This window comes from Aethalodelphis obliquidens, unplaced genomic scaffold (assembly GCF_003676395.1).
Source record: "Aethalodelphis obliquidens isolate GAN/ISIS:26980383/991018 unplaced genomic scaffold, ASM367639v1 scaffold61, whole genome shotgun sequence".
In the NCBI taxonomy this organism is placed as follows: Eukaryota; Metazoa; Chordata; class Mammalia; order Artiodactyla; family Delphinidae; genus Aethalodelphis; species Aethalodelphis obliquidens.
Window position 1 is genome coordinate 3817740 of NW_020838005.1, and position 27090 is coordinate 3844829.

The 27090-nt window shown below is 53.4% G+C and overlaps 2 protein-coding genes across 9 annotated transcripts in view; one reads left to right on the forward strand and one right to left on the reverse strand.

Annotated features, from left to right (window-relative positions):
* The window catches only part of PTK2B (protein tyrosine kinase 2 beta), a 140328-nt gene extending 125699 nt beyond the window's left edge, over nt 1-14629 (forward strand). For 4 of the 6 annotated variants that reach the window (XM_027087865.1, XM_027087864.1, XM_027087866.1 and 1 more), the window contains 10 exons: nt 1980-2088; nt 3292-3357; nt 3996-4121; nt 8659-8805; nt 9028-9063; nt 9432-9456; nt 10785-10831; nt 11404-11541; nt 11800-11880; nt 13554-14629. In XM_027087865.1, the coding sequence (XP_026943666.1) occupies nt 1980-2088; nt 3292-3357; nt 3996-4121; nt 8659-8805; nt 9028-9063; nt 9432-9456; nt 10785-10831; nt 11404-11541; nt 11800-11880; nt 13554-13769 (991 nt within the window). In that variant the 3' untranslated portion in view covers nt 13770-14629. The remainder of the gene's footprint in view (nt 1-1979; nt 2089-3291; nt 3358-3995; nt 4122-8658; nt 8806-9027; nt 9064-9431; nt 9457-10784; nt 10832-11403; nt 11542-11799; nt 11881-13553) is intronic. The other 2 variants (XM_027087867.1, XM_027087868.1) reach the window with 1 other exon arrangement.
* A 1159-nt stretch (nt 14630-15788) lies between these two features.
* CHRNA2 (cholinergic receptor nicotinic alpha 2 subunit) lies at nt 15789-26167 on the reverse strand. Of its 3 annotated transcripts, XM_027087871.1 has the most exons (6): nt 26095-26167; nt 24962-25113; nt 24480-24524; nt 21718-21827; nt 17676-18684; nt 15789-16529 (listed from the first exon to the last, which is right to left on the reverse strand). In XM_027087871.1, exons 1-6 carry the CDS (start codon nt 26165-26167, stop codon nt 16404-16406), a joined length of 1515 nt encoding a protein of 504 aa, XP_026943672.1. In that variant the 3' UTR covers nt 15789-16403. The 3 variants fall into 3 exon arrangements, with proteins under 3 accessions (XP_026943672.1, XP_026943674.1, XP_026943673.1); XM_027087873.1 differs by lacking the exon at nt 26095-26167 and having other exon boundaries at nt 17676-18551; nt 24962-25180; XM_027087872.1 differs by lacking the exon at nt 26095-26167 and having other exon boundaries at nt 24962-25174.
* Between the last annotated feature and the right edge of the window lie 923 nt (nt 26168-27090).

A 27090-nucleotide genomic window follows, 5' to 3' on the forward strand; every position in this document is an offset into this window, starting at 1 on the left:
GTCAGCAAACTTTTTCTACAAAAGGTCAGACAATAAATATTTGTGGTTTTGCAAGCTATACAGTCTCTGTTGAAACTACTCAACTCTGCCGTAGCTTGGAAGCAACCGAAGATGATGAGTGTAGCTGGGTTTCAGTGACACGTTACTTGTGGACACTGAAATTGGAAGTTCATGTAATTTTGACATGTCCTAAAATATTTTTCTTTTAACTTTTTTGAATCATTCAAACATGTGAAAACCATACTTAGTTTAAAGCTACACAAAAATAGGTAGGGGACCGTATTTGGCCTTGTGGGCCTAGTTTGCTGGTTCCTACATTAGGGAACCTAGTGTTTAATTAATGTTAAATACTGCAACTTTAAACACTGTTGTCAACATGTGGGCATTTTTTTCGGAGAAAGAAAATAGCCCCCAGAAACTGCCTTGTGGGGAGGAGCCCCAGGGGGAGGCTGGGAACCCCAGGTCCAGGCAATGGGAGATATGCTGCATTTGTTTGCAGGCAGGGCTCCAACACAGTCTGCAAGACCTCCAGCTTAGAAGGCCTCTCTGTCCCTGACTCTCTCTTCATTGACGCTCCTGATTAATTCTAGACTCATCTGTTGGTCCCTTATAAGGGAGATTTGAGAAGCCAAAGGGTTCCGGGAGAAAAGTGTTTGAAAGATGTAACTTGAGGGGGTCAGAAGCTCTGGGGTCACGGGGTCTTCATTCATTCTGGAGGCTTGAGACACATGGGGAGCCTCTCAGATGACCCTGATGACCCCAGGACACCTCCCTCAGGCCCCAGCCTGGTAGTCCTCCACTGGAGCTAAGAAAGGATTTCATGAGGGCTTCCAATCTTTGGGGGTAGGAAGAACCCTCTTAATGTTGAATTTTGAGAACTCTTCCATGTAACATACACTTTTAGAATCCACTGATTGACAGAATGCAGTAAGCCGTATAATGATTTTTTTATTACACACAATATAATGCATATACATCTGAAAACACAATACCAAATATTACATATTTAGTAGTACTGTTAAAAATTATTAAAGAAGACAATTTAAGTGATACAGACAAACTATTTAACACTCCATGAAGTGGCAGTCTCCGTGCCCAAGGGCCAGAGTGCAAAATGGGGTGGAAGTCAGGACCCTTTTATAAGATAAAGAATAAGGAACAAGGAAGAGAAAAATAGAGGATGAATAGAGAACAGGAAGTACGTTTAAAGCCCAGAGCTGGTTTGGCATTTGGGTTGGCCAACTGGGTGGTACTTTGTTTCTGGTCAAGCAGAGCATTTAGAGGGACATGAAAGTTATCTGCATTTTGGCTTGCTGGTGTGACCCCCTGGGCAGTAGCGGCTCCATCCTGGGCTTAGACATTTATTTCAAGAGCACATAATACTTGTCTACAGACAGTGCTTGGTACACGTGTGAACATGTGGATTCACGGACCCCCTGTAATTATTCGAGTCCTCTGAGGTCTGTGATTCCCAGGTTGGGAACCACCAGATTGGGTTAAAAAGGCAAGAAGCATGCACTTAGCTAATCTGGGAGGGAATCCACCACCCTTTCCCATTAGCACACACCAGGAATGCATGGGTGGGAGGTTTAATGAAAAATAGGAGACGTAGAGCACGGGCCTCTGTCATGAGGTTGTCTGGGACATCAGAAATCTATACAGGTTATCAGTGCCAGTAGGAGGGACAGGAGGGCAAGAGGCATGGGGACATGGGCAGGAGACACACTCGCACTGTCCGGTTGGGCTAGGACTCGTTCTCCGAGGACCTTTCCCCACCCTGGACCCATTCCGTGATCTTCCCAGCCTCGGTGAGGGGGGCTGCAGCATCCGTACTGCAGCCTGTCTCCGAGGGGTCTCCCCAGTGCATTGTGCAGAGGACATGGGAATGGGATCCGGACTGTGGTGGAGCACAGAGAGGAGCCCCCAGTAGCATTTTTGACCCTGTTTCTCTCTCCTTATCTGACCTGACTCCCCGGCAGTGACATTTATCAGATGGAGAAGGACGTCGCCATAGAGCAGGAGAGGAACGCTCGCTACCGACCTCCCAAAATCTTGGAGCCCACGGCCTTCCAGGAACCCCCACCCAAGGTGAGCCAAGCCCTGGCCTCACTGGCCCCGTGAATCACAGCAGAGCCGGGCCCCTGTGCGGCCCCTCCCAGGCCTCGCTGCGTAACTCCCCTCACAGCATAGGTAGGATCGCACCCTATGGTCCTCTCAGCCCTTCGACCCAACCATCTATCAGCACATCGGCAGGTGGAATCTGAGACAGCAAGGGAGCAGGCACCTTGTGGGACGGCTGCAGCAGGGGATCACCCCGGAAATGTTTCCCTTGAGAGACTGGAGCACTTTTCCTTTTCGTGTTTTTACCCTGAGAGTACATGATGGGGAGCATCCTTGGGCCCCTGAGGTGCAGCCTCCCATGTCCGTGGCATCTCTGGGCACAGGAGCCAGTGCCCCGCTGCCCCGCTGTTAGGTGGGTGGGTTGCGAGGGACCGTGCCTGTAGTAGTCAGCTCGGGGTGCCATACGAAGCACCACAGACTGGGCGGCTTAGAAAACAGACAGCACGGAGGCTGGGAAGTCCAAGGCCAAGGTGCTGGCGGATTCCCATCCGGTGAGGGCTCTCTTCCTGCCTGGCAGATGGCCACCTTCTCGCAGGTCCTCACACAGTGAGGAGAGCGAGCTCTGGTGTCTATTATTATCGTTATTGTTGTTGTTGTTATTATTAGGACACTAATCCCAGCATAGGGGCCCTACCCTTGTTACGTCATCTGACCCTGATTACCTCCCAAAGGCCCCACCTCCAAATACCTTCACACTGGGGGTTAGGACTTCAGCATATGAGTGGGGGGGGGGGGACACTCGGTCCATAACAAATCCCTATGGATGCAGGGCCTTTTTCACTGTCCCCCTTGCCTGCTGTCAGGCCCAGCTCGGTTTTCATCCCCTCCGTGAAGCTGCTGTGGGTGCCGGAGCCTTCCATGACCTCCCTCTGGGTGTCTGTGGCTCTTGAGTACTCATTTGGCAGGCACTCCCACCTCCGCGGAGGCTACACACAGAGATCAGTAACCCCCCCAGGAGGGCAGAGAGGCTGGCCTCTTTGTACCCTCCCATCACTCAGTAGTAACAGATGCGCAGTTAGTGGACGCATATGATTTTAATGATAACTTTGTTCCTCATCTTCTTCATCCTGAACGAGCCTGACCTGTTTCCTACCTGGTATTCCCCTTGGTGAGCTGTGCTCACTCAAGGAGAGAGACAGGGACTGACTCATTTCTGTGTTCTCTCTCCAGCCCAGCCGGCCCAAGTACAGACCCCCTCCACAAACCAACCTTCTAGCACCCAAGCTGCAATTCCAGGTAAACATGTAACCAGAGGGCTGGGGCGGTTCAGGGCCATTCCTCATCTCGGTCCTTCCTGAAACTCCATCCTCGTGCCTTAGAGGAGCAGTAGTCACCTGTTCGGGCAATGGAGACGGCCTGCATTGGCTCTTCTCGGGTACCCAGAAAAGAATTAACATACCCTTTACGATGTTTAAACATACCCTTTTGCAATGTTTAAAATAGTGGGGTTTTTTTTAAGGTGTGTATTATATATACACATACCTGTGGGTTAATCATATCTGTCAAATTTGTAACATGATGATGGAATATAACTCCTTTCTGAAGAGTCCTGAAGGAGGAGACGTACTCAGTAGGTCAGTAACACACATGGACCCATGGTATGCACCACGTCACAGGGAGGGCTGTTGGATGGAAGAGAGACCACCGTGTCTGTGCTGACTTCTAGCCGAGAGCCGTGTATGTCACTCCGCCGTGTCTCCCAAACGGGGCCAATGAAATGCCCACACCTTGTTCTTTATTAGCTCCTGGAGAGCGAGTCCTGTTTCTCCCATGGAGCTCTTGTATCGTTTCTTTGTGCTCGTGTTTGTAGCAGCTAATTGTCCACCTTCCTGCCTTGTCCCTGTGCCTGGTGCTTCTTTGCTTCTCCTGAATAGGTCCCTGAGGGTCTGTGTGCCAGCTCGCCCACGCTCACCAGCCCTATGGAGTATCCATCTCCCGTAAACTCTCTGCACACCCCACCTCTCCACCGGCACAATGTCTTCAAGCGCCACAGCATGCGGGTAAGAGGGCTCTGCATGCTGGGTCCCAGCCAGGACCGAAGAGACTGCTAGAGGGAGGTACCTGGGATACCGGGAACTGCACATCCTGGGGCTCAGGAGGTGCCCTCCATGTACCAGTCAGGCCACTGAGGTGCTCTGTGACTCCCTCTCCTCTGCAAGCACATCAGAGTTAAGGGGCCAAGCCCGGGGCTGCTCTTGAGGACACCAGCTGGACCCAGACCTGCCCCATCCCTACTCTGGCACTGTGGCGAAGGATGTAAAATCTGCCCCCCCTCCTTCAGCCCTGGCGATAGTGTGAAGGCTCATGGGAAGAGGGCAGTCAAGCCTGATGGTGCCAGAAAAGTGAAAGATCCTGGAGGTTCCGCCCTGCTCTGCCCTTCCTGTCTGATTGTTGTGGTTGTTCAATCTCTCCTCAGTCAAAGGAAAGGCTTCCTTGTGGCTGCCACTCCTGCTGCTTTGGAAAAGTTGCTGCTGTACGAGAAGGAGCTTGGGGGCTAGTGTGGGGCTAAGCCACACCCTCCCCAGTCACCTCTTTATTTTCAGCTGCCAATGAGACCCTGAGTATTTTGTGGACTAGCTTCTAATTGTCTTGTTAAAACAAACAAACAAAAAAGAGCACCTCTGCCTGTCCACTTGTAACTTGTCCTCACCCATCTTCTCCTTCAGTACAAATGGTCCCCGTGGTCAGCTGCCATGAACACTTGATATATTTTACTAAACGGAGTCTTGATATGTGACATAACAGACTAAAACCCTTATTATTTTAGCTCTAACTCCATTGCCATGCACGATATTTCAGGCTCACCATATAAGACTCTAAAAATTGAGGAGAAACTACATTTCTATTATAATACATTTACAAAATGTGGGAAAGTATGTTGAGACATCCTATGCCGTTATTCTTAATTTAGTAAAACTTTGAAATGATTAAGATAACTTCGAATTCTAGGCAGTGAGATCTTAGTGGAATCAATATCCCCCTGACCTAGCTCATTTTTCTCTTTTACATTAATTTAACCAATTTATATCTTAGCATATACTTAACGATAATAAAACTGCATTTTTAAGCATGCACTATCATTTAGGCAGTGTTCAATTCCTCCCCTCTCCTGCCCTTGACTCTTTATTCATAATTAATTGCGTTTTAGTGAGATTGGCTTTAAAATGCATCCTTTCAGCAAGAAGGTATTTTGTACATTTGAGGGATGGCACTGCGTTTGTCTAATCCCTGACTCACCGTAAGGACTTTGTTCAGTTCCGTAAAGACAGACTGTGCGGCAGGAAAAAAAGACCTTTTCTGTCAGGGGTTTAGAAGTACTTGCCACAAGGAAAGTCTGCCTAAAATAACATAATGAGCATTTCTTAAACAACAACAACAAAAAAGTTAAAAACATAAACTCCATTTCATGGTATACATCAGAAACATCGAGAAAGCCCCTTCCAGGCAGAATGCTGAAAAGGTATAATAGGCTCCCTGCAAAGCATTTGAAAGCATTTAACAAAAATCAGAGATTTCTGTTCCCACAAAAACAATTTTTCTACCGACTAACTCTATTGCCTGACTCATCTGAGAATCTGTGGGATTCCATACCAGCGTCAGGATGGCAGCAATCTCCCCCTTGAAGACCTCACAATTGAGGTTGAAAATAATAATAGAATTCAATAAACAGCACCTTTTTAAAGGGGCACTTTGCTGGGCTCTGTCCTAGGTTCTGAAGGGAGAACTGCCTTCAGTGAGCTTACCATCAGCCAGAAGGAACAGGGCAGGTGCATACTTGCCTGAAATGCAAACCACAAAGCTGTGAGTGGCACATAGAGGTACAGCGAAAGTGCAGTGGGAGCTCAGAGGGAAAAACAACTCTTTCCGGCTTCTTTCCTGCAGCTGGGCCTCAGTGGATGGGGACGATTTGGAGGGGAAAATACTGGGATGCAGGGGATGAAAGAGGCAGAGCATTGGTTGGAGCCAAGGTTGAGTGATGGGAAACCATAGGATGAGTGCAGGAGCTGTTTTTCTAGAACAAGGCAGGTGCATGTGGAGGTAGAAATAAGACTGGCAGGATGGGGGGTAGCCAATTTATAAAAGGTGTCAAAGCTTATCAGAGTCGTCTTAAAACACCACAAGGACCTGATTTCTCTTAAAAATGACCAGCAATGTAAGCATTCATTGCCTGATAAGAACACCTGAGGTATACCAGTAAGCCCTGAAGAGGTCCAATTTGAAATAATAATAATAATTTGCTCCTTGAGTGTTATGAGACGATTGGAAGACATAGGAACACACCTACCGATGCATGTGAAAATATTTGGTAAGGTGGTGATCAGGCCTGGCGCATGCTAGACGTTTGAGCGGTAGGAATCTTCTTCTGGCAATTACAAAACTACATAGTGTTTTCTTGAGTCTGGCAACTCCTTCTACTGGTATTTACTCTAGTCTTCCTCAGTCCGTACATTTTTCTTATACCTGGAGATTCCTAACTCTGTCTTCAGAATGTTTGACACTTAGTTTCTATTTGTCGCTATTTGTCACTAGCCTACGGTAGACATGCCATTGTGTTCGCAGGTGTTGGCGTTTAACTGAGGATATTTACAGCCTTAAAATCCCCTCATTTGGGGGCATCAACTGTTGTGAAGTAAATCTTATTTATTTTTATCAATTCTATGGTTATGAAATACTCTTATGTTCTGAAATTTGTTTTACTAAAATAAGATCTAACTCAGTAGCTCTCAACTCCAAGGGGACATTTGGTGACATCTGGAGACATTTTTCTTAAACAACTGGGGAGGTGCTGTAGGCGTCTAGTGGGTGGAGTTGCTGCAAGCGTCCTACAGGGTATAGGAAATCTTCCCCCCCGATAGTGAATTATCTGTCCCCAATGTTAATTGTGCTGCGGTTGAGAAACCCCGTTCCACTATTGGTTACTTGGACCCGCGAGAACAGGGACACTGCATATTTAACCTTCACGGCCCTCCCAGCACCCAACTCCATCCCTGCCATATAGTAGCTGCTTAATAAACAGTTACTGAACAGAGTAACAAACAAAGAATATTTCAGCAAGAAAATAAACTTATGATGAGAAGTACTGTTAGAAACTGAGAGCAGTAATTGTAGCTGAACAAGCCTAGGAGAAACATACGAGTGTAACTATTTTCAAACTGTGTGTTATATTCAAGTGTGTTTTAGAGACTTTGGTGGGATAAGCTTTTTTAGAGGCTTGGCAGAGACTATGCCTTGCTAAAGTAGAGTGAGAATAATTTTTAGCATTTTATGTAAGTGACTTGTGTGTAAACTGGCCAGTTCAAAGGAAAGGATCTGAGTGGCTTGCCAACCTGAATGTCATGGAAAGGTCACATGCCCCTGGCAAAGGCCGCCCCAGGATATATGCAATCTAAAGAATGCCAGTAACGCTCCTATGTCCAGGAGACCCAAGTAATCTTGTGCAGCAGAAAAAATGCAAGCCAGTTTAAAGGGACTGAGAAGATATTTATATAAATGAACCCTGGGGAAGATTGAGGGAAGAGAACTAACAGGAAAACATGCAACACCTTCTGTTTAAGAAATAGCAGGTAGAACTATGAATAGATCCAAAGCCCCACAAATGAGTTAAAACAGGGTTAGATTAATAAAGGTACGGAGAGGGCTTCCCTGGTGGCGCAGTGGTTGAGAGTCCGCCTGCCGATGCAGGGGACGCGGGTTCGTGCCCCGGTCCGGGGGGATCCCACGTGCCGCGGAGCGGCTGGGCCCATGAGCCATGGCCGCTGAGCCTGCGCGTCCGGAGCCTGTGCTCCGCAACGGGAGAGGCCACAGCAGTGAGAGGCCCGCGTACCACAAAATAAATATAAAAATAAAATAAAAAATAAAGCTAGGGAGAGGAAGCATTTATTGCGTATCTATAGATCCTTATTTCTTTAAATTGTGTTCTTCACTTCATCTCTTAGCTCATGCATTTGTTTTAACCTTTGGTTAAATAACCCAAGCTACCTTCTTAATAAAGAGTATGTTGTAATAAAGAGGCATGATCAGATGGGTGCGTGCTGTCCCTCCTCCTCTCGGGTCCCACCCCACTGTGGACAGCTTTGGGGGAAAGCACACCACTGCTCCTCGAAGCTTCCAGACCCGCCACCGCCGTCTTAGGTGGCCATAAGGTCCCAAGGCTTCCCAGAGGGCTGGCTTTGCATTTCCAACTGTACTAAGTGACAGTAGCCATGACAAATGCCAACTGAGAAAATACTATTAGGACAGTTATTTGAAAATAAAATGGTAGTGACAGATCACGTGATCGTTTGAAAACAATGCCTGTTAAACTATGTGCGCTTGGGTTCGGCGTTTCACTGACACACAGGCATGTATTTGCAGCTGACGGACCCACAAATAACTGTCTGCATAGATGGCTGCAGATTTAAGGACAACTTTACAAGAAAAAAGCAGCCGGTGAGGCCAAGGCGTGTGGCTCCCGCAAAGCTCTCCAGAGGGTTGTCCCTCCTGGGTGTGGGGACTGGACTTACTGTGTCCTCTCCTGTCTCCCTGCTGTCCTCCCAGGAGGAGGACTTCATCCGACCCAGCAGCCGAGAGGAGGCCCAGCAGCTGTGGGAGGCCGAGAGGGTCAGGATGCGGCAGCTCCAGGAGAAGCAGCAGAAGCAGATGGTGGAAGATTACCAGTGGCTGAGGCAGGAGGAGCGATCCCTGGTGAGCGGCCGCTGAGCCCCGGGGCGGGAAGGGACGCATTCCCTGCGGTGCTGCCGGGCACGTTCTGATAACCGTGCTCCCCTGGGAGAGATGTCCAGGCCGCCGTGTCACTTTGTGTCCCCTTTCGCCTCCCCAGCTGGCTGGAGTGAGCGCTCTCCACGCATCCTTGGGGGTTTTAGTTCTAGAATCCTAAGTCCTCTGCTTTGGCTTCCTCCTCTGCAGGACCCCATGGTTTACATGAATGACAAGTCCCCGTTGGTAAGTCACCGCGAGAGGTCTCTGCCTTAGGGGGAAGGCCTGGGAGGGCCTGGCAGTCAGCGGGGGGACCCTGGCTCCAGGCCTGCCCATCTCTTCCTTTCTGCCTCTCACCTCAGGAGCACGTCTTTCCCCTTCACTCTGATCTCCACAGGCTCCTTCCCTGAGCTCACACTCGAGCTGCACCCTTAGCGCCGCCTTCCTTGGCCACAGGGCCCCCAGGTCACTTGCGGTCAGGAGGTCCCCAGGTCCTCCTAGAGCTAAGATCTCTAAACCTCTAAATGGACACCTGGGGGTGGGGAACAGGCCAAGGAGGGACGTGGGTGGTCCCAGGGCCGCATCAGTGACCTGTTCTCTTTCCTTCCTTCCAGACCCCAGAGAAGGAGGTCGGCTACAGTAAGTGTGAGCGCCCTTCCTCTTGGCGGGAGTTTCCTCTTGACATCTTGTGAGCAGCCGCCACCCCTGCCCAGGGCAGAGAGCGGCAAAGGGAGTGTGTTTGCAATTGGAAGAAACTTCTGCCCTGTCTGAGATCAGAGTGTGCAGAGAAGCGCGGTTTGGGAGTTGATATCCACCACCCCCCACCCTCCACCCCACCCCATTCCCCTCCATCTGCCGCCTGTTCCCACGTCTCTGGGTGGCTGCATTTATTTGGAGGAGTTGGTGATCCTATCTCCCACCCACTCCCGTCTCTCCCAGGTGACTGCTCCTCCCCAGGCCCCAGGGACAGGAGAGAGAAAGAGGGCGGGGCCCACTGAGCCCGCAGGGTCTTTCCTGGAGCCTAAAGGCCCTCTGCTGCAGGCTGGCCGGGTGGAGCTGGCAGTGCGCCAGGCTCTTCATCACCATGGGGTGGGGGGACTGATGACTGTGATGATGGTGACAAGCACTGGCCCAAAGTGCTGAAAAATGTCAACTCGTTTAATCCCACAGCAGTCCTTCCTATATGACAGGTACAATTTCTTACGATGCCCATTTTACAAAGGACATGAAACAGGCACAGGAAGGTCAAGTGACTTACCCACAGTGATTAGCAGAGCTAACGATTAGTGATCAGCAGAGCTCAGATCTGCTCAGATTTGAGCCCAGGCAGTAGTCTGGCTCCTGCAGGATCCCTTGTGAGCGAACCGTCCCATTTGACAGAAGACAGTTGAGGGCCTGGGACTGTCAGCCCTGGTGGCAGAGGTGAGAGTGGACCCAGGTCTTTTGACGTCTACTTCAGGCAGCTACACAGGGCTTGTGTGTGCCTTTGCTCATCAGAGTGGGGAGGAAATAGCATGCTGCTTCTACCAGTTCACTTCCTTGACCCCACCCACCCCGAATGGTCAAAGCAGACAAGAGGGAAGGCTCACAAACCTACTGCACAGCAGCTGTTCACCTGGGCGGGGCTCCACGGACACCTGCTGCCTGCAGAGTGGGCTTCTCCCTCATGGCTGTCAAGGTCAGGGTGTCAGGGCCCAGGGTGCAGCAGCCCCGAGGCTGGAACAGCCCCTGCCATCACTCCATCTCTGCGTGACTTTGGCTTTTTCTGTCTTTGAAATCCCTGACTACAGAGGACCAGGGAGGCCAGAGGTTATTTTCCCCACCATCGTCCTGGGATTCAGGTTTCATTTCCCCGGGTCTCCTCGTAGTAGTGGAGAGGGGCTTTGCTGGGTTAGCAGCAGGTACGAAGGGAGGGGTCGGGGTGCTGAGAACACCCTGCGCTCATTGTCCCCCCTCCCCCCTTGCAGCGGAGTTCACGGGCCCCCCAGAGAAGCCACCGAGGCTGGGCGTGCAGGTAGGTGCTGGCTCTGCTGAAGCTGGCCTTGTCTAAGGCCACACAGCTAATTCATAAAAAAGCAAAGGGAAGGCCAGTGCCCCGTCTCCCGTGGCCCCTCCCTGACCTGGAGGAAAGCTCACTGGTCCAGCCCGAGGAGCAGGGGGTGTGGCCCGCCTCCCTTTCTCCAGCCGTGCTTGGGCTCCCGGCACCCACGTGGCTGTGGGGCCCATGCTGGTTGCTTCACTCTGGAACAGCGGTTCTCAGCCTTGGTTACCCGTTAGAATCCTCTGACAAGCTTTGAAACCACGTGACCCCCAGGCCCAGGGGATGGTTCAGTTGGTCTGGTGTGAGGCCGGCCAGCAGTATGTTTTTAAGACTCCCCGGCAGACTCTAATGTGAGAACCACTGCCCTGGAAGCAGAAGGGAGGGAGGCACCCCCAGGACAGGGCGCTACTATTTCGGAGAAGAGGCTTCAGCAGTTGGGCTGACGCCTGAGTGGGCAGTGCCTGCCCAGGAAAGAATGGCTTGTGTGCCCCTGACTCGCCGCCCTCCCCTTGGGCCCTCTGCTTCTCTTCCCCCGACCCACACAGTCCATCCAGCCCACAGCCAACCTGGACCGGACCCACGACCTGGTGTACCTCAACGTCATGGAGCTGGTGCGGGCTGTGCTGGACCTCAAGAATGAGCTCTGCCAGCTGCCCCCCGAGGGCTACGTGGTGGTGGTGAAGGTGAGGGGAAGGGCGGAGCCGTGGCCTGGGGAGGCGGGCTGCTCTACCCTGGAAGGAAGGGGGAGGGGCCGACCATCCCAGGCTGCCGGCCAGGTGCCTCTCCCAGGAAGACCCCCATTAGAGCCAGGTGGTCAAAGGGAATCTAGTCCCAGGTACCCTCGGCAGGCAGGCACCATCCCAGGAGGGCTCTTCCCCAGGGAGACGTGGCTTTCTCAAAAGAAGCCAAGCTGACGGTCGCCCCGCCCCTTTCTCTCCCAGAACGTGGGCCTGACGCTGCGGAAGCTCATCGCGAGTGTGGACGACCTCCTGCCGTCCTTGCCGTCGTCTTCGCGGACAGAGGTGAGTGTCCTTGTGCCAGTCGGTGACATCAGCTGTCACATGCCCCCTTCACCTGCCCCAGCTGTGTTTCACACAGGAGACTCAGAAGGGCCACCTGGGGCAGCCTCCTCTCTGCTGGGAGCCGCCAGCGGATGGCTCTGCACGGCATATCTGGGAAGGCACCACAAGGGGGCCGAGTTGGCACCCGGGGACCCGGCCGGCTTCCTAGGGTGAATTTCCTAGTTTAGGTCTCAGATGGTTGTGATGACTTCTTATTGCGTGAGGACATGCAAAGGATGACACACCCTTCTTTTTACCGCCCCCTGGGATTCTTTGTCTAGTACCCTCCATACTAAGGTCAAGGTGAGTGTGTCACAGAAATAGCCGTTAAGGTTTCTTCAATTGATCATTTAATCGATTTTCTCTATTTAAGTGAGAAACAATCACTGAAAACCAAAATGGGAGTGTTGGTGCTCTAACTTGAGATGGTCCCAGTGGCAGGCAGATTGATGCCCCCCTAAGGTGTCTGCATCCTCAGAACCTGTGACTACGTGACCTTACATGACAAAAGAGACTTTGCAGATGGGATTAAGTGAAGGATCTTGAGACTATCCGTGTGGGTCCAATGTAGTCACAAGGGTCCTTGTAAGAGGGAGGTGGAAGCAGAGGTCTTATGAGTCAGAGAAGGAGATTGATGATAGAAGCAGAGGTTGGAATGATGCCACTGCTGGAAGGATCTGCAAGCCAAGGAAGGCAGCAGCCTTTCAAGGCGGCAAAAGGCAGGGAACAGATTCTCCCCTTGAGCCTGCGGAAGGAACGCAGCCCAGCCATCACCTTGACATTAGCCCCATGGGACCCATTCCAGACTTCTGGCCTCCAGAACTGTAAGAGAATAAACCTGCGTTGTTTTAAGCCATGGCGTTTGTGGTAATTTGTTACCGCAGAACTGGAGACTGAGGCTGTGCCTCTGAACGTGTGTTGGTTTTCTGTCTGGAAACCAGCCACAGGCTCCAGCAGAACACCGCACCCCCTGCCAGGCTGTAGCTTTCGATCCACCGTCTCCCGGTGGTCAGCAATGTGACACAGGCGACCACTGCAGCCCACCACTGTCCCCACTGTGACCACGCATAGGGCAGGAGGGTCTGGGCATTTCCCGCGCCCCCTCGGGATGGCAGCAAGAACCCAGAGGAGCCCCCGTCCGGCTTGAGAGTGGCAGTCATTCATTTCACTTGGTAAATATCTCCTGAGCGCCAAGTATATGTTCAGCAGTGCACTAGGCATGGGGACATGGTAGTAAACAAAACCCTGCAGCCCCAACCGCTGTCGCTGGTCTCTTGATGTGATGGTACACAGTTAACCAATGAGTGAATGCACTTGACCTCTGACCACTCACCCACGTCGGGCCAGCACGAGGGTATGAGGGCACAAAGGGAGGGTCTCTGGGGCTGGATCGGAGGGGGCTGGTGTAGGCGGGCTGGGGCCTGGGGTGCCCGCAGTGTCTGTTCTTGCCGACCTGGCCCCCAGCCCGCACTGGCCTTGGATTCAGCCCAAGCCTGGGTCAGACCCACCCCCCCAGAGAACGTCCGACTTCTTGGGCCAGCGCTAGGTGGACTCCCGTGTGGCTTCCCCATCCTCCCGGCCTGCACGTCGCGGCCCCTCAGGGTCCCAGCCCCTCCCGTGTGCTCTTCCTACAGATCGAGGGGACCCAGAAACTGCTCAACAAGGACCTGGCGGAGCTCATCAATAAGATGCGACTGGCACAGCAAAACGCCGTGACCTCCCTGAGTGAGGAGTGCAAACGGCAGATGCTCACCGCCTCCCACACGCTGGCTGTGGATGCCAAGAACCTGCTGGACGCCGTGGACCAGGCCAAGGTTCTGGCCAACCTGGCCCAGCCCCTGGCAGAGTGAAGAGGGCAACGCCTCCCGCCTGCGTCTCCGCCCCCGCCCGCCGTGTCCCTCCCTGCCCCGGCCCCTGCCTGACCTTCGGTCCTATGGGTCCCCCCGGGGGGGGGGGGGCAGGCGAGGAGAGTCCTCCTTCCCCTGCCATTTTGCACGTCCCCTCTCCCCACCCCGCCCCCAGACTGTGCTGCTCAGGCCGCAGCTGGACAGAGGTGACTCAGGGCTGCAGACGGCAGGGGGTGACAAAGAGGGCTCAGAGGGAGCGTGGCTGCTGTCCGCCAGCCACTGCTGCCTGGCCTGAGGGGGCCACGCTGGGGCCCCTTGCGGCCACGATGGCTTTACGCGGCCTGTGAAGGGCGGGCTGACTGGGGAACCAAGCTCTTCTCTTTCCTCCCCCGCCCACGGAGCCCCGCCCACGGAGCCCCGCCCCACGCCGTGCACAGAGGGAGGGGCCGGGAGGGGCTCTCTCCGGGGAGGCGGGCGGCTGGTGCCAAGAGGGATGGACCTGGCTTTCTTGTACAGTGTATAGTGGAATTTATTTAATGTGAGTTTGGTCTGGACTGACAGCCGTATGTGCCCCTGAGGGGAGACCTGGGACAGTCCAGGGACAAGCTACTGGGAGTCGGGACACAGGAGGCTGTGTTGTCCACACGCCAAGAGGGGAGAAGGGGAGAGACGAGGCCAAACTGGACCCGCATTCCTCGCCCCCTTTCCGTTCTTCCCTCCCTGGCCCCTTCCTTCTCTTTTCTTACTTGTCTTCTCTCCCCCTTTCTCGACCACTCCCTCCCTCCCGTTCTTGTGTTTGTGCAGAACACTCTTTTACCTTCTTTCTATTTGACTTGTGGAGGAATTAAAATTGTACCATTTGCTTTGTGGTTTGATTGTTTTGTTTGTTTGACCTTTGGGGCGGGTAACGATGACCTCGGGCCTCGGCCCTGGAAGGAATTGATTGTGCTTACTTTGGGCGAAGATCAAAGGCTGAAGCCAGGGCTCAACCCCCCGGGGCTCGCGGTGATGCCAGGGCGGCGGGGTCAGGCGCTTGCCCCAGGCCTTTGCCCCCCGCACCTGAGCCAAGGGAGACTTTACAGTGGGGTCCCAGGCAGCCCCTCCAGGGCCACACAGGGATGCCAGTGGCACCTTCCCAGCTGCCATCAAATAGCCAGGGCTCTGAGGGGGTGCGGTGGTCCCAGGGGTGCTGGGGAGGGGTCCCACAGCTGACTGAGCAGCCCTTCAGCTTTATTTGATCTCTTGACTCACTTGCCAGTTGGGTGGGAAACGGAATAACAAGAGGGAACATCGCTGCACCGGGAGGTCAAGTCTGGGAGCACCACTGCTCCAGGAGAGCCAGTGGGGAGGACGGTGGAGGTTGCAGCTGCATCTGCAGAGCAGAAGGAACCAGGATGGCCTCTGAGTGGGGGGTCTTGCAGAGAACTGAGGCAGGAGGACTGGGCCCGCTGTGGCAGGGTCCCCCAGGGAGAGCAAGTGGAGCTTAGAAGGAGGGGACTCTGAAGGTCAAAGAGAACTAGGTGCTTGCCCTGCTTGGCTGCCCGTCCAGAGTCCCCACCCTGTCCGGAGGACCCAGTGCCGCATCTGTTAGGGCCGAGGTTCTGCCCTCAGGCTGGACGGCGCTGGGGCGAGGGACTGCGGGATTCCAGGGGGCAAGACAGGCTGCACAGAGCCGGTCAGAAGACATCGCGGGGCTTCGGGTAAGAAGGGCGGGCAGGCTGGGAAGGGAAGGGGTCCTGCAACGTCTCGGGGTGCAAAGCCATCCAGCTCGTTCCTCTCAGCTCCTCCGAGCAAAAGTCCTGGATGCCTGGGGCTTGACCACCACTCATCCTGTGTGGGGGCGGGGGGAGGGAGCGCACCGCGGGCCTGAGTTGGGTCAGGAATGGCTGGGGGTGTCCTTCTGGTTTGTCCACGCGCATTGAAGGACAGATAGCGCCCCTGCAGACGGGGACTCTCAGTGCGGCCACACCTCTCGGAGGGCCAGCTGGTGCTGAGCGGGTCTGCACGGGGAAGGCCGGGGCTAAAGGCAGGGGAAGTCTGGGCTGTCACAAGAGCTTCCAGGTGGTGGGACGGCCCAGCTACCTGCATCCGCCCCACTTGTGGCCCTCCTCCTTCTCTTCCCCTTCCAACCTCCTCCCTCTGTTCCCCATCCTCAAGCCCACCTCAGCCTGGCTGTCCCCCCTGCCTTTTCAGGCTGTTCCTGAATCCCAAATGCTGTTCATAGCCCTTCCACGCCCCCGAGGCGCTCTCTCCCTACGCACCCCTCCTTTGAGGTCTGAGCCTCCTCTCATGGCCCTTCCCCAACCCCTGGGTTCCCCCCACCCGCATCCCTCAGAGTCTGCATCCCAGGAGCATCTCATACGTCTTCACGTTGTCATCACCACGTCGTAACCTTCTGCAGAGCAAGTTCCTTTTGGCCCAGCTCTTCAGCATCCAAACAGGGCTCCGTGCCTGGCAGATTCTCAGCACAAAGTACAATACTGTCAAGTGAATCATCCCAAGAAGCCTTCCGTGTCCGGACGCCATGGAAAGGCACCTGTAGTTGGATGGCGTTGACTCCGAAGGCATACTCCAGAGGCGGCAGCCGTTAAAGACGGTCAGCTATGCCACGTCTGGGCCAAAGCAGGCCATGTGGCATCAGATCATTCCAGCTAGGAACGGCGGGAGAAAGAGTCCGACGGTCCCCAGGAAGCAAACAAGGATAAACAACCAGAGGAATATCCTATCGATGACCATGGCCACATACCTCCAGTCTTCCTTCACCTGCAGGGGAGACGGGTGCACAGTGACCGAGGACTTGGGAAAGGGGAGGTGTCCCGCCCATGCGCAGCCCCTGTAAGAATGGCACTGGGGACAGCGGTGACGCCACTGAGACCTTGGGAGCTAAGGAGCGGGGTGGGAGGGGGGCGGGTAAACAGGGATATCTCAAGACTCAAACAGCCCTCTCCTAGCGATTCCCGTCCTATACCACCCCTGTGATAATAGCCCAGAGCCTTTCCATAGGCTCTCAACTTCCCGGTAAGGGAGGCTGGAGGGACACAGAAGGTTCTAGAGTCACCCAGGGGCATGGACCCTCCCAGGGGGCCTGCAGTGATTTAAACGCAACGCTCAGAAGTTACAAAATGGTGAAGACTTTGTGCCCCCATGTTACCTCCCGACCCACTCACCCACCCGCTGGGGGGATAGGTGAGGGTAGGTGTGGCCCAGGGAAGGGCTGGGTGGTGTTTGCAGGGGGGTAGGGGCTTTGTGGAATTGGGGCTTACAGCCCAGGCAAGTGGATCTGGAGTCCTAGCTGCTCCCGGATTAGATAACAATTAACTTGTCTTATCTACTCAGCAAGGCCACCCAGTAATAACCTCCTGGCCTTTCATCCTTCCCTAAATTGATAAGAAGGATTCTGTGACCCTGGGCAGTGGCAGGACACAGCAGGGGGCGGGGGAGGGGAGCCCGCAGGCCCATCCAAGCTTCCTCAGTGTTCATGAGTGAACAGTGACGTTCACAAAATGCCCAGAGCCCAGGACAAGAAGGAGGGGCCCGTCAGGACAAAGGGGGAGGCTGGATTGTTTGGGGTCTCCCGATGAGTTCCCCCCCACCCCGCCTACGGGCAATGGTGGGAAATGGCCTGCATGAGGGTGGCGTGGGGAGACGCCCTCCAGCTCTGTCCTGTGTCTCCCAGTTAGGCTGAGCGGGGACATTCTTACTGCTGTTCTGCCTCCTACCCAATAAACGTCTTCAGAGCTGCCAGCTAGACGTTCTCCACCACAATTCATTCCAGACTCCAAGGCCATGACTAAGGGAGATGGGTCCTCGTGGAGGAGCCTGGGTTGACCCAAGCTAACACCCTGGAGGGATGGCTACTAGGCCGGTGGAGTCACCCAGGGGACGGCCCCTCCCCCAGCCCCCACTCACCGAGGAGTCTGCATCCTCGGCCCGCAGGTGATCGGCAATATAGCACACGCCCTCCAGTGCTTTCTGTATGCGAGGTGACAGCAGGGACCCACCCTCCGGCAACTGGGCCTCCGCCTTGGGACCCGAGGCCCCTGGGCGCAGACCCCCATGGCTGTAAGGGACGCCTGTGAAGGGGGACGAATGACCCACGCGCGCCCATCTGCCTTCCTTCTCCTCGTCCATCGCCTCCGCATCCACGTTGGTCTCCAGCCAGCGGTAGGAGGGGCAGAGCTTCAGATCTGGGGGGTCGCGGAGCTCCAAGGGTGGCAGGGGCCGGCTTATCAGAAGCCACCGGGACACGCAGCCCAGAAAGGCCACCCGCACCCAGTGGGGCATGTTGTGGGTGCTGGCGGAGCGGTGGTGCACGTTGAGGACGAAGACGGTGATGACGATGGACAGGGTGACGAAGATCATGGTGAAGAGCAGGTACTCGCTGATGAGCGGGATGACCAGCGAGGTGGACGGGATGATCTCGGTGATGAGCAGCATGAAGACGGTGAGTGAGAGCAGCACGGAGATGCAGAGCGTGATCTTCTCGCCGCACTCGGAGGGCAGGTGGAAGACGAGCACCGTGAGGCAGGAGATGAGCAGGCAGGGGGTGATGAGGTTGATGGTGTAGAAGAGCGGCAGGCGCCGGATGACGAAGTAGTAGGTGACGTCGGGGTAGATCTCCGCACAGCAGTCATACTTCTTGGTGTTGTAGGTGCCCGTGGCGTTGACGATGGCCCACTCGCCGCTCTCCCAGTAGTCCTTGAGGTCTACCGTCTGCTGCATCGGCACCAGGTCGATCTTGGCCTTGTCGTACGACCAGGAGCCGAACTTCATCTTGCAGTTCTGCTGGTCGAAGGGGAAGAAGGTGACGTCAATGCTGCAGGAGCTCTTGTAGATGGCGGGCGGTACCCAGTGCACGGTGCCCGAGGAGAAGAGGTGGGCCTTGGTCATGTGGGTCACCACGAACTCCCCATCTGCACTGCGGAGAGGAGAGGCGTTGGGGGGACCCTGCGCACCCCAGGCACCCAAGCCAGACTGCTCCAGATAACACTCAGCGGGGGGACCCCAATAACATAGCCGGACTGGGCCAAGTTGTGGGGATTTGTGCAGGTAAGACTCCCCGGCACACAGACATCTAGAGCTGCCTGAGTTGTCTTTCAGACACCATTTTTTAATTACAAAAGTAGGAATTTTTAAGAGTATAGGAAAGTACCAAGAATTTTAAAAATAACCACTATTAACGCTTTGATGTTATAGATCTATATCTATACATATATGAGATATATCTATATCTCATGTATATCTGATTGTCATCTAGATAACACATACAGCATTTTTACGGTTTTGTAATCATGTGGTATATTTGTAGTTTGATGGCCTGTTTGTATTCATTTAATGTTTTAGAGTGATTGTTGACATGACTATTTTTTCTCTCCTCCACCCCCCACCCCTGCAGATGGTGAGTAAGCCCCTCTGCTGGGGGTCATGTCATTTACACCTGAGGTTTTTACTTCCCTCCTCAGAAGACACCTGACATCTTTGCTGGTGAAGGAAGACGCCATCCGTCTTCCTCCAACATGCATTTCTGAGCCAGCCGCACCCACTGGGGCCTCTGCAGGAGCTGTTGGTGGAGGGGAGACTCATGCCTGCCCTTAGGGAACCACGAGGAACTGAGAAGCAGGCCTGAACACCTACAACGCCAGGCAGGCGGTTTGGCAACAGCATTATAACTACTGGGGGGAACCCGCGTCCGGTGAGCAGGGTCACCATGCCCACTGCCATTTCAGCAAAGCCTTGATGGAGGGTAGGATTTGGCAGAAAGCTGGGGGTGGAGAGCAGACCAGCAGAGCATCCGCAGAACAAAGAACAGAGGAGGGAAAGGATAAAACTCACAGTGTGTGCTTGGACTGGAGGAGCGGCTGGGCCGAGCTGGGGGCGGGGCGTGAGTGAGGGCGGGGCCCGAGTGGGCGTCGTGAGGGCCCTTAGGCATCTAAGGGCCCATGAGGATACAGGGGACACTGGAACAGCGGTGACCACTCGGGCCTGAGTCCGATTTCCCCCTGCGAGGTGGCGCAGTGAGCTCTTAGCCCCCGCCTTCCCTCCCTATCCAGTTCCCACGATCAATCCTAAAGACAGGGGAACCAGAAGAATACACAGGAAGAGGGACTTCCCTCGTGGCGCAGTGGTTAAGAATCCACCTGCCTATGCAGGGGACACAGGTTCAAGCCCTGGTCCGGGAAGATCACACATGCCAGGGAGCAACTAAGCCTGTGAGCCACATCTACTGAGCCCACGTGCCATGACTACTGAAGCCTGCGTGCCTGGACCCCGTGCTCCCCAACAAAAGAAACCACCGCAATGAGAAGTCCCCGCTCACTGCATCTAGAGAAGGCCCGCGCGCAGCAACGAAGATCCAACGCAGCCAAAAATAAAGAAAAGAAAAGAAAATAAAAGAATACACAGGAAGAGAGACTTCTTTCCCTTGAAGTAGTTCCAGGATACAGAGTTAGGCACGTTGGAAACCAGAACTTTGAAAGGGAGTTACAAACAGATCAAGGCAAAAGTTTAAAAAAATGTTTTTAAGGCATTTTTGTCATCATGCAGAAGCACCACTAGATGGCAACATGTGTCCCCATTTTGAGGAAGGAGAGAAGCAATTCCCCGGGTCTTCTTAACCTGAAGTGGAGTGGGTGGAGGAGATACCCTTCTTTAAATGTCTGCAAGAATTTGGTTTGAACTTTTGTCCTATCAAAAGAATTTCCTGTTATAATCAAGTAACACTGGACAAAGCCTTATTGGCAATCCTGAAACTCTGGGTCCTATCTGATGCTAGGACTTTGTTCCTGCTCTCTGCCAGGTGCACAGGAAGCAGAAACTAGAGGGATCCTGGGTGCAGATACGGGGTGAGGGGTCCGTGAGTCCAGTGGCAATGTTAGACCTTGCAGGTAATTCATGCTGAATGTGTGTTTACAGAGATGGCTCAGATGACAGGGCTTTGGGCCTGACCAGGACAGGGCAGTGTAAAGGGATCAATGTCACCCCCCTCTGACCTATCTGGAGACACCTAACTTCAGAGGTGGATCTGTTTCCCTTTATTCTATTGTTTAAAAATAGCTTTTCTAAATGTGGGTCAAATGAATTGGGAAATGCTGGGCTAAAGGGGTTTCTTGTCTGTACAAGTTCTAACAACATTTAAAATGACATTTTCCAAAGGACTGGGGCTGGGGTGCAGAAAGGGTTTTAACGACATACAATGTTATTTAAAATTAGAACTATTTTTCATACCTATTCATCTCCCCAGGAACTAGTGGTCCCTAGAGTCCCACTTCAGAAAATATTTTTAGACAAACATCATGCCAAATATCTTTTAAGCTCTTCATTTCTAAATGAAGAATTACCTGATGCCAAACATGAATGAAATTATAGCTCTTTATATCTTCTATTAAAACAACCCGACTTGGTCCTCTGGGGCTCTCTTTAGGCTGCCCTGCCTTTTACTAACTTCTAGCCATTATGTTCAAAGATTGGTCCTCTTTGGTTTTGAATACAGGGCAACTATAAATAATACTTTTTAAAACACCCATGCTTGATCCCTTCAAAGTTGTCACCCTGGGATGCTGCTTACCTGTTCCAACAATAATGCCATCCTGCAAAACTCCAACACTTAGGCACTTTTTTCACAGCCTGCACCAATCATATTTTTCAAATAATGCTCAGTGTTGGCACAGCTGTGTCCCAGTAGCACAGCGCAGGCACTGATATGCAGTAGGTGCTCAATAAATTTTGGGTGTATGAGTGAGAGAACAAGATGAAAGAAATAAGGGAATCAAGAGAAAAGGTGGTGAGGCGAGGATGAGCAAAGCAGGAGTTGAAAGGAAGGACACGCAGCTTGGACACAAGGGGGCGCACTTCCCAAGTCCAACCCAGCCTAGCCTCAAGTTACCCGCCCTTCGCAGGGAACCCCCTGTCTCAGGGGTCCCAAGGGGCCTCCACAACCCCAGCCGTTTCCTACTTGTTGTAGAGGACGATGTCGGGGATCCAGATCATTTCCGAAGGGACCCGGAGGGATGTGATGTTGCCGAAATCGGCCGGGTTCCAGCGCAGCTTGTAGTCGTTCCACTCCTGTGCGTGGGGAGGGGAGTCAGGTCAGCAGCCCTGCCGGGGGAGGGAGCCTCGGGGCAAACCTAGGGCAATCTGGGGATGCCCAGCAGCCGGATTCTGCAGCACCCGGAGCTCCTCACCTAGCCCCACAGAATAGAAAGGGCCGCGATGCCAGGAAAGGGCCCTGAGATGGGAACGGGGAGTCCAGTCTAAAATAATCTAGCCCTCGCTTTGCCCCCACTCTTGTACTCAAAGTCCCGGGCACATCTGGAGGACGGGTCACCCTAGTCCCGCCTCTGTTCTGCCACTCCCTAGCTGGACGACCCCGGCAAGCAGCCTCACTCATTCGTAGTAACATTTTTTAGTGCATCGCAGTTTACAAAGGTTTTTCACACCCTCTGTCTAGAAAGACCCTCAATGGGACAGCCGGGCAAAGAGTGCAGAGCAGGTGGAAGTATTTCCCCATCTAACAGATAAGGAAACTGAGGACAAGAGGGGTAAAACAACCCCTTTATCAGAGTTACACAGCTGAGAAAGGGGAGTCACCCAGTGGATTTCCAACTGTGCACTAGAGCGGCCCCTAGGATCCCTGTTTCCACCGTCTGGTCCAAGCGAATCTGTTTTCTCAACTGAGGCTTAGAGGGTACGCTGTCAATAAGTGGCAGCACTGGGGCTTGAACCCAGCCTTCCCTGTTTCCAAACTTGCCCTAATTCTAGGGGCCATTTTGCTTTTGTGCATTTGCACTAAAATAGGGCAGTGATGTGCCCTTGAAAAGTCTCCCATGCGTGGTGCCTTTTCCCCTCTAAGGAAAGTCATGTAACATTTACACAAACACATCAACTGGCTAGGGATCCAGGAAGAAGTAAGGGAAACAGGAGTGTTTGCAGGAAGCAGGCACATGAGAGGAAAAGCACTGATCCAGCTCAATGGTTCACAAACTTCAAGCACTCAAGTCCCAGCTTCATAATTTTTGCCAATATATTTGCACTGCCTATATTAGCATTTACATAGTATTTTCCTTTAAATTAGTTCATTATTTTTAAACCTACATAAATTTTTGAATTTTACATCACTGAAATAACTGGAAAACCCACAGCACTTGAAACCATCCACTAAAATATAAATATATGACTATTAAAAAAAAGGGTTTGCGAGCCAACTAAAATCATCTCACAAAACTGCCGTTGGTACCGAAACTACACCTGGGAAGATGCTGGCCCAGCAGTGGTGCTGATTGCTTTTCCGTAGGGGAAGGCTTAGGCAGAGAGAGGGGCCAGACTTGCAAATTAGGAAAGATAAAAGTGTTACTAAAATTGTCAGGATTTCTCGGGACATTGAGGAATAATTTTGAAAGGGATTGGTCTTCATAAATGTACCCCCTCTCCCCAGTCCATTGTCTGTTAAGTTTTCAGGTTCATCCAACATTTGGGGGGGCATCTACACCAAGTTGTGTTATATTAATCGGCAATAGATTATATTAGCCCCATTTTACAGATGAGCAAAGTGAGGTTCTGAGACTAACTTGCATGGTATCACAGGCTAATCAGAGGTGGTGCTGGTTGGCCTGACTCCTGCTCCAGGGCTCCTTCCTCTCCTCCCTACTCCAGTCCCTGAAGCCTAGGTAACTGGCCTATGGGGACAATTATGGCCACCCGGGTTCTAGGTCTGACCCTTGCACTGCTATGGCTTCCCAAGTCCCTTCATGGCTCTGCACCTCATCTGTAAAGAGGAGAGAATATATTCAGGCTGTTATAAAGCCTGTGTCCCCAAGTTCTGCCCCAAGAATGGCACATCAAAGAGGGCTACCCATCCACTGGCCAGGATTGATGCTGAGGCAGTTTCTGGTTAAGAGACAACAACTTCATTTCCTGTCTCTTGGGACCCTCGCTCTGGGGTCCTTGGGCCATCAGGTGAGGAGTCCGAACTCTCCTACTGGAGAGAACAGGCAGAGAGACCCTGAAAGGGCCTGGAGAAGAGCCCACCTGGGCCTGGCTTACAGAACCTTCCAGAGCCTTCCAGACATCTCTGCTGATAGATGAACCTGTGAGTGAAACCATCTTGGACCCTCCAGAGCAGACCAGCCACCAGCCAAACGCCACCCAGTAACCCCAGGAGTCCCCGTGCAAAGCGGAAAAAACCACTAAAACTCTTAGCCATAAAAACTAAAGATGTAATAAACTGTCCGTTGTTTTAAGCCAGTGAGTTTTGGGGTAGCTTGTTAGGCAGCGTAGACACAGAGCACTCAGCATTCTCCTGCAGAAGGAGCCTGGGGCTCTGAGTGGGGCACACCTGGGCCGCCCTTGTCTAGCCCAGCTGCCCTCTGCTTCTGTTTTCCTCAGCTATAAAATGGCAGAACAAAACCTTGCATGGCTTTCGGTGATGACTCAGCGAGCTGATCTGCAAACGGTAGCAGGGACGTAGGCAATGCCCAGAAAGGGGACCACGTGGCTCTTGTAGGTGACATTCTCAGGTGCTGGGCAGAGCCTGGCCACACAAGAGCACAGCCCCTCACGAGAAGCCGTCTGCAGTCAGCTGGCCTCGGGAACATCCCGAGTGGCAACTCAGACAAAAGGTAAATTCAGAATCGTGCTTCTAGTGGAAGAGTCCTGGGAGGCGCTGGGGTCTGTGGGTTCCCACCCCGCTCCTGTCTTGCCCAGGGGAGGGGCCCTCACCTGCTTTAGCCAGACGTTGGTGGTCATCATTTGGTTCTTCTCATCCTGGCCAGTAGCGGGAAAGAAAGCAATGAGAGTGATGAACGAGCCCCAGAAAACAAGGTAGAGTGGGAGGGGCTTATTCAGGCCCCCCACCCACCAGAGAACCTGTTAGGTGACACCGCAAGCCCGGCCAACCCACCACCCCTCCTGACGCTGCCACCCTCACTCAGATTATCTCCACGGGGTCCTCTGGGCTTATGTCAGGCGGAACAAGCAGGGCAGGGCATTTAGGAAACCCACCGCTGCCTGTCAACGCCCTCCCAGGAGGGGTTTCAGGGCTGAGAGCGGGAGGGAGATGCAGTATCCCCAGGCTCCGTGGGGTGATGCTCTGACTGAGGTGGGCTGGGAGGGCTGGGGCCGGGGAGGGACGAGGAGCCCCAGAAAGGGGCCCATGTCTGAGGCCGATCCCAAGGGGGCAAAGGACGGTAGGACAGACGCACCACATCGATGAGCTGGGCGATGGACAGCCCGAAGTGCACGATCACCACGTCCGAGGTGTTGGGCACCGGCCTCGCCCAGCGGTTGTAGCCCCTAAAGAGATGTTGGAAGAGGCGGTCCTCGGCTTGGGTGGGGGAGGCCTGCTGCATGGATGCTGTGGGACAGGAGGGGAGAGAGGAGTCTCCGGGAGTCCGTGGTGCTGGGCGCTTGGCTCCCTCTCCTGTCCAATCAGAGTCACTTAACCTCACTGAGCCTCAGTTTCCTCATCTGCAAAATGGGCGCACTATTCCAGAACCTATTTCAAGACACTATCGAGGAGGAAATATGATCCTGTGTGTTAGAGCTTACAAAGCAACCAGCACATGGTTGGTGCTCAAGCAATGTCAGTTACTCTGTGACTGATGGATAAGGGGTGAAAACAAGTGCTGAGAGGGGTGCAGAGCGGTGAGAAGTCAGACAGGGGATGAGATCCAGCCTGGAACTGGGGAGCCCCAAGGGACAGCAACGTGGGGGAGAAGCCCGATTGTGTGGGGTGAGCTGCAGGGGGAAGGGCTTCACGTGTCATCGTGAGCCTGGCCCCGGGAACGTTCACTCCCATCCTCTTGTCATGAACCACTAATGCCAACCAAGAAATTCTCTTCCATCTGGAGCATGTCGCCTGTTTATCCTCAAACCACAGGCATTTGCTCCTTCTCATCAGCTGGGCAGAGTGTCCCCAGTTGTCTGATGGGATCATCCGTGTCTGATTTCACCGTGTTCTGCAAACAGCTTCACCTCTTCAGGGTTCTCCTGCCTGAGCAGGTCGAGAACCACTGCTCTAAAATTCAGAACATCGGTAAGAACAGCTGCCGTGTGCCAGCGGTATCGCAGGCGCTAGTCACAGGCTCTCATTCCAGGTCACCACACAATAGCCCTGGGAGGGTCACAGTGCAGTTGGCATTTTGCAGATGGGGAGCACTGCGACTCGGGGAGGTTCAGGCGACGCAGCGATCGCCCCCCCACCTTCCCGCGGTGGAACAGCTCCATCCCCTGCGGCTCTGGCGGCTGCCACCAGCCCACTTACAGGAGTTTCCTCCCTGAGGCATGTACGAGCTCACAGGTGTGACAGGATGCCCTAGGGACCATCCCCACTCACCTGCCGGGATCAGAAGAAGCCACCACAGCCCGAGCTTTGTCGTGGACGGGAGTGCAGGGCGGGAGGGGCCCATGGCTTCAGAGGAGCGGTCCGGCTGCCGCTGGACATCAGAAGGAGGGCAGGCCGGGCCTCGGCTGTGGGTTGAACCTCGGGCCGCTTCCCCAGCAGGGCCTGGGGAGCTGGCACTGCGGAGCTCCCTGGGGATTCCACGTGGCTCCCTCTGACTGCCAAGCCTGAGTGAGCCCAGGAAAGCGTTCTTAGGATGATGCATCTTCGACACAAGTGAACCTTCGTGCCTCTCACCTTTGACCTCATTTGAGCCTCCCATCACCCCTAGGAAGGTATGGGGAAGGGTTATTATCTCTTTTATTTAAATTTAAAAAATGCTGCTGTTCACAAAAGTTGACTGATTGGCCCAAGCCACATAGTTAAAAAGCTATGAAGCCGGGATTCAAGCTCACATCTTCAGCTTCTAAACTATAACATGTTCAAGTGCTACTCAGTGGTGCCAACTAGAAGGATAACTTTGTATGGGCAACTCAGCCAGTACTCGACTGTGTTTTATAGATCTTAGCACCATGATTGTCATTGCTCAGCCACGCTCACGACTGAGGTCTGTGGCAGACAGGTGGCGACAAGGTACAGGTGCCCTACCCCAAGGCCAGGCTCACCTGGATCCGAGGTTCTAAGAGGTTCCTCTGTGTGCAGCTCCGCTCATCTCTCCTTCCAGCTGATATCACGTGCACAAATCCCAAGGTTATAATCTATGTCACCTTTCAACCAAGCACACTAAATAAAAGCATGGTTTTTTTTCCCCATTAGTGAGAACAGGGGAAAAAGAAATAGAAGTCCAGGCGTGCTGAACTTGCATCGTATAAAGATCCAACCAGAGACATCCTGGACCCTCTGGAAGAATGTGCAAATGAGACTGAATTGACTCCAGCGGACAAATTCCTGCAAGATGCCTCAGGATGAGATGCCTCATCCCTTGTAATT